Source organism: Trichechus manatus, unplaced genomic scaffold, assembly GCF_000243295.1.
Source record: "Trichechus manatus latirostris isolate Lorelei unplaced genomic scaffold, TriManLat1.0 scaffold00113, whole genome shotgun sequence".
In the NCBI taxonomy this organism is placed as follows: Eukaryota; Metazoa; Chordata; class Mammalia; order Sirenia; family Trichechidae; genus Trichechus; species Trichechus manatus.
In genome coordinates, this window is record NW_004444049.1 from 8587545 (window position 1) to 8597910 (window position 10366).

Here is a 10366-nt window from a genome sequence, read left to right on the forward strand (position 1 = left end):
CCTGTGACTCATATGTAGAGTAGAACTGCCCCATAGGGTTTCCTAGGCTGTAATCTTTATGGAAGGAGATCTCTAGGTCTTTCTCCTGGGGAGCCATTGGGTGGGTTCGAACTGCCAGCTTTTTGGTTAGCAGCCGAGTGCTTAACCACCAGTGCTTAACCAACCAGTGCTCCTTGACCCTCTCACTCTAGCAGGTAAATAAAAATGAGGCGGGGCTCACAAAGGTGAGATGCTGACAGTTTATTATCAAGAGCAAGATGGAGAGGCTGGTGGAGATGGAGTAAGGAAGCGTGGGGAAGAGGGGCAGCAACAAGGACTCTGCGTTCAGCAGTTGGTGATCGTTGGCTTCAAAATCCCATGGGCTTTGGATTCCTAAATCTTAACTACACTGTGGGCTGGTTACTATTCTCTCTTAAAAAAAAAAAAAAAAAGATCAGTGAATGAACCTCATGGTTAGGTGGACGTGATGATACAGAAACTCTAAAGTCAAGTAGGAGGCTCGGTAAACTCTGAAAGGGGCTAAGGTTGTAAGGGTTTTGCTTATTTCACAAAAGCCTCGCAAAAAAAGTAAGAGAGAAGCCGGGACAAATGTCCTCAGAGACATTTGCATTGTGACTCTCTTCTTTCCACTCTGGATTAGAAAAACTAAAACCAAACGTGTCGTCGAGTTAATTCCGACTCATGGCGACCCCATGTGTTACAGAGTAGAACTGCTCCATAAGCTTTTCTTGGCTGTGATCTTTATGGAGGTTCCTGGGTGGTGCAAACGTTAAGCGTTCGACTACTAGCCGAAAGGTTGGCGGTTTGAACCCACCCAGAGGTGCCTCAAAAGTAAGATCTGGTGATCTGCTTCTGAAAAGTTACAGTGTTGAAAACCCCATGGATTTTCTACTCTGCACACCTGGGGTCACCATGAGTTGGAATCAACCTGATGGCAACTAATAACAACAACAGTCTTCATGAAAGCAGATCACCAGGACTTTCTTCCTTGGAGGTGCTGCGTGAGTTTGAACCGCCAACATTTAGGTCAGTAGCCGAGCACAAACTGGGCCACCTGGGGATCTTTGGATTAGAAAAGCACCCCCCGCAAAGGGGATGACACTGCAGCTAAGGGACTTTGGAAACCCACTTCTCATAGTGTAAGCGAAGGAAGCTGTTTACCGTGAGCTTCATGAGGCTATTTTTGACATTCTGGGAGAGGCTGTCCATCAGTTTCTTCATCTGGGTGCTGGCATCTATCATGTTGGGATCAAGGTTGAAAGGTAGAATTGCAGCTTCAAAACCAGAAAGAGTGCCCATGAAGAGGTGTTCAATGACTTTTAGAAAGCTACGGCAGACTTCTGCAGAAGCTGAAGCACACAGAAGGGAAAACGCATGTATCCAGGCCACTTCCCAAGCCGGCCAGGACTTTGGCCGGGCCTTGCCCCAGAGCAAACAGCCAGGCTGGTCAGCAGGGGTGGCAACCTTTTCACCCATGGAGTAGCATATAAGCTCGGTCTCTGGGGATGATTAAGGCAGTTGACTCATGGTGCTGTGTGGATACTTCCTGGGTGACAGCCAGCTTTATGTGGCTTTCCTGAACCTTCCTCGGACTTCCTGGGTTGGGGTGGGGCCAGGTGCCATTTATTCTAGCTGCTGGAGTGCTAGGCAGAGTATTGATAATGGAAGCTGCTGATCTGATTTTTCATGTTGTGTGTGGGCTGCAGGAGAAGCAGTTTGGGGAGAGGCCAGTGAAGACTTTGGCACCTGCCTCTCACCAGTGGTTAGTGATGGTCCCAACCTCATGGGCAAAGTCAGGCTGTGGCAGGAAGAAGCACTTGTACCAGACAAGCATGAGCCCCCAGCCCTGGCCCGGAAGAGGTGGGCACACTTAGGTCTTGGGTCCAGTGGTATGTTATGCCACAGACAGACATGCCTCTCTATCTATCCCTTGTTCGCTTCACCCTTAGTGATCTCCAGACTGTGCTCCTGTCTCAGATCTCTGCCCCTAGGAACATGAGCGAGAGTCACCATTTCTCACTCTCTGCCCACCCCATCCTCTTACTGAGGCTCAAGTACCCTCTCCCTGGATTCTCTGCCTCGTGTTCAAATTCAGCTTCCCTGCTCCAAACCCAGGACCACACTCAAGGTGATCACTCCAAGTCAAACCCTCTCCAGATCTTAGATCACTGTTTTACAACTCCCTATGTCGTCAAGCAAGTTACTTTACCTTTCTGTGGCTCAGTTTTCTCATCTATAAAGTGGGGGTAATAGCCCTACTTCATAGTGGTATGGGAAGGAAAAGATAATACATGAAGGGGATTAAGAACACTGACTGGCACACTATCAGAGCTAAATAAATGTTAGATATTGTTATTGTTATATGTATACACTCACAAGTACACCAATGCATTTCAGACCCACCCTGGACATGTTTTGGTTCTCTCTCACTGAGCCACTCTCTGCTATCCACAGCTCTGAGATCTTCTAACTAATGTACATGTCAATCCAAAGTTGAAGAACAAATACACTTCTGAACAAAATAGTTGTCCACGCTGCCTCTTGGTTTTAGTTTTCTAACCCCCCACCCCAACTCCAGGGTCATGAAACTTATCATTTCCATGAGTATCATGATATTTTCAAAGTGATTAACTGGAATTTGTTTATTAAAAAAAAAAAGCTGCATTTTCAGATGGGGGTGGAAAAGGCTGATGCAGAGTGAAAAACAGGGTTGAGTAACTCAATTCCCAAAAGATCAGGGGGCTTGGAGAGAGGTAGGAATGATCTATCCCCCCTCCCTCCTTATCTCTCTCCCTCTTTCCTCCCATCTACTCACCCATCCATCATCCACCTTCCTGTCCATCCATCCATCCATCCATCCATGCATGCATCCATCCATCCATCCATGCATCCATCCATCCATCCGTCTTTCGTTTCCTTCCTTCCTTCCATCTACTCACCCACCCATCATCGATCCATCCGTCCATCTCTCCTTTCCTTTCATCCTTCCTTCCTTCCTCCCCTCCCATCCTTTTCCCCTGAGTGACAGCAGCAACTACTCAGAGACTCCTAATCCTTTTTGCAGAGAACAAAAATGTTTAGAACACTCCAATCTGGCTTGGCTCTTTCTCAAACGGAAGATCGCTTTCTGGACTATTCCTCTATGCTCAGAGTGGGAGACCTTGCCTGGGATTGTGTTTCTTCTGGAGATGTGAGGCTCTGCAGCTCCCCCTTTCCAGTCCCTGTGGCTGCCAGAGTTGGGTAGAGAACCCAGACCTGCCAGAATGGGGTGGAGACCCTAAACCTAGAGGCTACACCAAGGTCTCTTGGAATCCTGGGGTTTGTCAAGTCTCAGTTTTGGGGAGCTCATGATTCCTATTCCACTGGTTGTTGGACGCTCTCATCGTTATGGGGTCTCCTGCATCCCTCCCTCCAGTTGATTCCATTCCCTGGATTCGGAGGTTGTTGGATATGGAAGACGGGGTCATTTCAGGTTTCCTGACAGCCTCAGACCTTCAAATGGGCCTGCTCACCAGACCTAGCTCCCTGGCTGAGAGTTGGCATTCTCAGACTCTCCCAGCAGCCAGCGAGGGTGTGGGCAGCTGGCTCCCTCTCCTGAGCAGAAGCAGGTGGCAGTGAGAGTTCCAGAGCCCAGGTATGGAGGAAGGGACTCGGAGCACTCACCAGAGCTACAGCAGAGAGCCAGGGTGACCAGGGCGAGCAGGACAGCGAGCTTCATGGTGGCGGGAGGCTGGGTGAGGCTCTAGCTCTGTCTTGGTTCTGATGGTCTTTTTGAGACCTGCTCCCCAGGGTTGCCTCTTATATGCTGTAGGCAGTATCGGGAGGGAGGAGGGCAGGGAACGGGTTCCACTCATGGTGACCCCACTATTTACTCAAGCATCTGCTGGGGGCAAAAGTAAATATCATCTTTTCTCAACCCAGTTTCTGTCCTCGTGAAAACTGAGCTCACACAATGGGCCACTTGGGGGGAGTCCAGAGTCCTACAAGGAGGCAACAAGGGGAACCCTGAGTCAGAGGGAATGGAGACACGGCCACCTGCGTCACTCTTTCAATCTGTGTACTGGGGTGGGCCAGGTTCACAGAAGTGATTTTAGAGCCCACCTAGACCAATCACCCCGGGAGAAATTGAGACCTGAGGCTCCTCAGTTAGTGACAGGGACAGCACTAGAACTCAGGACCCCAAACACCCTGTTGGGCTCCTTCCAGTTCTCCTCTTTAAGGAAGGCATCTAGACCTCAAACCATGAAGGTAACATGGTCCGGAGCAAAACTGTGTTCAGACTTGAGGGAGACCATGGATTGAAGCACACAGACAAATAAAGGACTTCTCCAGAATGCCCACCAGAAATCCCAATCCGAAATCAGGAAGATAATGCACTGTTTCAGGCTGGTTTGTTCCCACCCAAAACTGTGCTGAAGTCCTGCCCTCCTGATGCCCAAATCGGGGGCACCTTCAGTCCTTATCTTGCTTGACCTCTTGATAGCCTTTGACTTTCTTGACTGTTTCCTTCTTGAACCATTCTCCCTCCTGGGCTCCCATGGCTCAGTTCTTTCCTGTTTTCCTTCCTCCTTCTTGCTCTTCAGATGCCTATTCTTTGCTCACTCCTCTTAAGTGTTGGTGTTTCCCAGGCTTTGTCCTCAGACCTCTTCTCCTCTCAGGTTGCCATGTCCTGTGATTGCTCCCTCCCTTCTCCAGGGCCAATGCCTTACAAAACCTGGCCTAGTCAAAATCACTCCTAAGGCCTCCCTGCCTCCTAGCTTCCCCTTCTCAGCTACCCTCTGGAAGGCCATCAGAGTGATCTTTCTAAAATCCACTGATCACGCCATTCTCCTTCTTGAAAACCCTTTAAAGCTTTCCCTTGCCAACAAGATAAAATTCAAGCGTGACTTACAAGGCTCTTGACCACTGACCTTTGCCTACATTTGAGCCTCATCCCTCCACTCCCCCACTTGGTGATTTTAGCCTGCCTTGCTATTTGTGGGTTCTGGAACATTCCTTTTTTAAAAATTTTTTCCCATACAAAAATTTATACATACATTGTTATGTGACTCTAATTGCTCTCCCCATACCGTGACAGCACACTCCTCCTTTCCACCCCTGATTCCCCATGTCCGTTCAACCAGCTCCTAACCCTCTCTGTCTTCCCATCTCACCTTCAGACAGAAGCAGCCTATTTAGTTTCTTGTATCTACTTGAGCTAAGAGGCACACTCCTCACGAGTATCACTTTATGTCCCAAAGTCCAGTCCAATCCCTGTCTGAAGAGTTAGCCTCTGAAATTGTTTTAGTTCTGGGCTGAAACAGAATCCAGGTGCCATGCTTTCCGGGATTCCTCCAGTCTCAGTCAGACCATTATGTCTGGTCTTCTTACTAGAATTTGAGTTTTGCACCCCACCTTTCTCCTGCTCCATCTGGGACTCTCTGTTGTGTTCCCTGTCAGGGCGGTCATTCGTGGTAGCTGGGCACCATCTAGTTCTTCTGGTGTCAGGATGATGAAGTCTCTGGTTTATGTGGCCCTCTCTGTCTCTTGGGCTACTACTTTCCTTGTCTTTGGTGTTCTTCATTCTCTTTTACTCCAGGTGATTGGGACCAATTGATGCATCTTAGACGGCTGCTTGTAAACTTTTAAGACTCCAGATGCCACTCACCAAATTAGGATGCAAAACATTTTCTTAATAAGCTTTGTTATGCTGATTGACCTAGATGTCCCCTGAAAGCATGGTCCCCAGACCCCTACCCCTGCTACTCTGTCCCTCGAAGTGTTTGATTGTACTCAGGAAACTTCTTAGCGTTGGTTTAGTCCAGTTGTGCTGACGTCCCCTGCAGCGTATGCTGTCCTTCCCTTCACCTAATTCTTGTTTACTATCTAGTTAGTGAATAACCCTCACCCTCCCTCTCCACCCTCATAACCATCAACGAATGTTTTCTTCTGTGTTTAAGCCTTTCTTGAGTTCTTATAATAGTGGTCTTATACAATATTTGTCCTTCTGTGACTGACTAAATTCACTCAGCATAATGCCCTCCAGCTTCCTCCATGTCATGTTTCACAGCTTCATTGTTGTTCTTTATCATTGTGTAGTATTCCATTGTGTGGATATACCATAATTTGTTTATCCATTCGTCCGTTGGTGGGCACCTAGGTTGTTTCCATCTTTTTGCTATTGTGAACAGTGCTGCAATGGACAGGGGTGCGCATATATCTATTCATGTGACGGCTCTTATTTCTCTGGGATATAGGGAACATTCCTTTTTGTCCCCATGCCTTTCTACCTTTGCACAAGTTAACCTCATGCCTGGAATACACATCTCCTCCCTTGTCTGTGCCCTAAATTCTATTAGTACTTCAAGACTCAATCAAATGTCAATTCAGTAGAAGAATTTTGATCAAAAGGGGAAAAATGCAGAACAGAATTTCAAATTCTCATGGACTGTAGAATTTCTGGAGACATGGAGGCTGGATGAACCCCTGAAACTATTGTCCTGAGATAATCTTTAAACCTTAAACCAAAAATATCCCCTGAGGTCTTTTTAAAACCAAACAGTAGTTTAGCTTAACTAATAAAAAATCTCTGCCTTGAGCATTATGCTCTTTTAAGAACTATCTATATGGGATCAAATTGATAATAGCAACTCGAAAGATTAGTAAGAACCTTAGGGGGCAGTGAGTTTATATTAATGGGGGAGGAACAACTCAGAAAAGGAGGATGAAAATGTTTGCACAACTCAAAGAGTGTAATCAATGTCATTGAATTGTACACGTAGAAACTGTTGAATTGGTGTATGTTCTGCTGTGTATATTCTCAACAACAACAAATTAAATAAAATTAAAGAAGAAGAGAGTACAGTCAGCAATTAGAATGGTATAGTTTAATTAAAAAATGTCACTTCATTCATTCAATAAATGTTGGGCACCCACTATAGGCCAGGCTCTGTGCTAAGAGGGGAGCCCTGGTGGCACAGTGGTGAAGAGCTCGGCTGCTACTCAAGAGGTCGGCATTTCAAATCCACCAGCCAATCCTTGGAAACCCTATGCGGTAGTTCTATTCTGTCCTATCGGGTCAGTGTAAGTTGGAATCAACTCGATGGCAATGGGTTGTTTGTTGTGCTAGAAGTGGGAGTTGTGGTAGACACAGGGATGCACTGCCCATATCTCCTTCAAGAACAGCTTGCTGCCCAGCTGTGGAGAGTGTGGCTAGCAGAGAGCTTCCAGCTGCCAGTAGCTTCGGGGTCAGCCCCAGCTGCCGGGAGCTGCCTTGCCCAAGGCCACACCTTCCCCAGAGCTGATGCATCCGGTGACCCAGCAAGAGGGGGATTTAAAAGCCAGGGCACTTCGGTGCCATGTGGAAAGCCACCATGTGGGAAGCCACCGCAGGCAGTTCTCACTCGGCACTCCATGCCCAGTTGGCTGTGGTTTTCCGGACCTGCCCGGCAGTTCGGCTCTTCCTCTGCCCAGTCCGGCTTCCGCTCCTGTCCGTTCACAGGCGTTGGTCCTTAGTAACAATCTTGCACTCCAAACCCCACCTCAGCACCTGCTTTCAGAGACCCTGACCCACCGCAGGGTACAGCAATGAGTGGACCTTGCCCCTGGTGGAGCATCACTCTGGTGGGGGAGACAGACAAGTAGATCATTAAACAAATGAAAGAATCACAGCTCGTGGTCACGCTAGGGAGGAATGTACAGGGGGCTAGGATAGAAAAAAAATAAAAGGAGTGAGACCCACATAGATGGGGATCAGGGTGGGCTTCTCTGAAGAGGTGACGATGCTGAGACCTGTAGGTGGAGAAGGTTTGGGCAGAAGTGACACCCAGCAGGGAGGCCCTGAGCTGGGAAGGGCCTCCGTGTTCCTGAGGAACACAAGGGAGGCATTGTGCCTGGAGGAGGGAGAGTGTGTGAGATGTATAGGGCTGGCAGGGGTGAAATCATGCAAGGCGTGGTGCTAAGGTGAAGAAAAAAACGAAAGAAAACAACAGTTGATGTCGAGTCAACTCTGACTCATGGACCCCCTGTGTGTCAGAGCAGAACTGTTCCATAGGGTTGTCAATGGCTGATTTTTAGGAAGTAGATTGCCAGGGCTTTTTTCCAAGGTGCCTCTGGTCGGATTGGCACCTCCAACCTTTTTGTTAGTAGCCAAGTGCGTTAACCATTTGCATCACCCAGGGACTCCTCATACTGAGATAGTTGGTCTTTATGCTCTGAGGCGTGCGGAGCTCGTGGAAGGTTTTAATCAGGGAGTGACATGATCTGACTTCCTTTTGATGAGATGACCCTGACTACTTTGAGGAAAGGAGATTAGTAGTGGGGGTTGGGGGTAGGGGGAGAGTGTTGTCTGGGGGCAGCTCAGCAGCCTTTGTAGCCATCCATCTAAGAGATGATGACAGTGGGGATGAGGGTTCTGAGAGATACCTGGACAGGCTCGATGCTGGAGGGGAAGGGGCGGGGGAGGGAGAGGGAGGTGTCAAGGGCGACTCCTGGGTTTCTGGTGTGGGCAACTGGGTGCATGGGGTGCCATTTTATGACATAGAGAGGACCCAGGGAGGAATAGGGTTGGGGATGGAAACAGAGTGAAGCCTTCTCCAACCTCCTGGTTCCAATCAGTGATAACTCTCACTGCGTGCCTGTCCACACTCTGTTATAGCAGCCACTACACTATATTGAAAAGAAGCCCTGGTGGCACAATGGTTACGTGCTTTGCTGCTAACCAGAAAGTCGGTGGTTTGAACCTACCAGCCACTCTTTGGAAGAAAAGACCAGCTGATCTGTTCCTGTAAAGATTACAGCCTAGGAAACCCTATGGGGCAGTTCTACTCTGTCCTGTGGGGTAGCTATGAGTCAGACTTGACTCAACAGCCCACAACAACAGCAACACTGTACTGAGGGCCGTGGTGGTTCAGTGGTCGAGTTCTCGCCTTGCATGCGGGAGACCTGGGTTTGATCTCAGCCAGTGCACCTCATGCACAGCCACCGCCTGTCGGTCAGTGGAGGCTTGCTGTGTGGCTATGATGCTGAGCAGGTTTCAGGGGAGCTTCCAGACTAAGATGGATAGGAAGAAAGGCTGGTGATCTGCTGCCGAAATCAGTCAATGAAAACACTACGGTCACAACAGTCTGATCCCATTGTGCTTGGGGTTGCCATGAGTCAGGGACTGACATGACCTCGGCTAACAGCAACAACATACTGTGTTGCAACTTTGCCATTTGTTATTTACTTGTATGGCTCCTTCACTTAACTGACCTCCTTAGGGCTGAGGCCTCTGTAAGCCAAGATGCATAATGGTTGCTAATAGGAATCTGTGGAATGAATCAGTGAATGAGGGCTTGGTGAAATGGGATACTTGGAGGCCACAGTGGGGGTGCCTGCACTGCGCTACTGGGAGTTGGCTTAACGTTGCAGCGTGGTTAAGAGCCCTGGTTCTAAACTGGCCATCCGTAAGGACTTGTCCAGTAAATTACTGTGTGTTCAGACAATGAAACACTGTGTCCCTGAAAAAAACAGGGGAGGAAGATCTTCTGAATCGATAATGGATTGCTCTCCAAGGTCAACCGCAAAGGGTAAAGAGGTGAGGCAAAGAACAGAGTAAATAGCAACAACAACAAAGAACCCCAAATGCATATTTGCTTGTATTTGTATAAATACCTCTGGAAGGGGGTGGCACTGGTTGTCTCTGAAAGAAGGAACCATCTGGAAGGGAGAGAAAAGGAGACTTTTCACTGAAAACACTTCAATACGCTTTCATTTTGGAACCTGTATCAATTCAAAACAATTTATTTTTGAAGACAGAACAGGTTCTAGTATGAGATTAAAAAAAAAAACAAAATATTCCCATTGAGTGATTCTGACTGCTAGTGACCCTATAGGACAGAGTAGAACTGTCTCAGAGGATTTCCATGGCTGTAATCTTTACGAAAGCAGACTGCCACATCTCTCTCCTGTGGAGTGGCTGGTGGGTTGATCCACCTACCGTTGGTTTACCAGCTGAGTGCTTAACAACTGTGCCACTAGGGCTCCTTAGGAGATTGCCTGGGTTGAATCCCAGACCCATTACTTATCAGCTGTATTATCCCAGACCCATTGCTTATTAGCTGTATTATCTCGGGCGAAGTACTTCCTCTCTTTCTGCTTCCATTTCCTTGTCTATCAAATGAGCACAATAATGCTATCTACTGCATGTGGCCACGAGAATTATTCATGTAACGCACTTTAAGTGGTGGCTGACACAGAGACCATGCTTCATGAATGTTGGCGAGTATTGTATTTGCATGTCTCCACACTGAAGGCGCAAGAGAAAGGTCTTTCAGTTTTGACTTTCCTTGTTCAAGTCTACACATGCATGATTTGGGGGAAAAGCAGAGGGTCCTAGGCAAGCAGA

General features: G+C 48.0%; 1 protein-coding gene across 1 annotated transcript; it reads right to left on the bottom strand.

The window, feature by feature from the left end:
* Positions 1–1107: 1107 nt before the first annotated feature.
* Positions 1108–3718, bottom strand: SCGB1A1 (secretoglobin family 1A member 1). Its single transcript, XM_023738130.1, has 2 exons — positions 3664–3718; positions 1108–1349 (listed from the first exon to the last, which is right to left on the bottom strand). Exons 1-2 carry the CDS (start codon positions 3716–3718, stop codon positions 1108–1110), a joined length of 297 nt encoding a protein of 98 aa, XP_023593898.1.
* Between the last annotated feature and the right edge of the window lie 6648 nt (positions 3719–10366).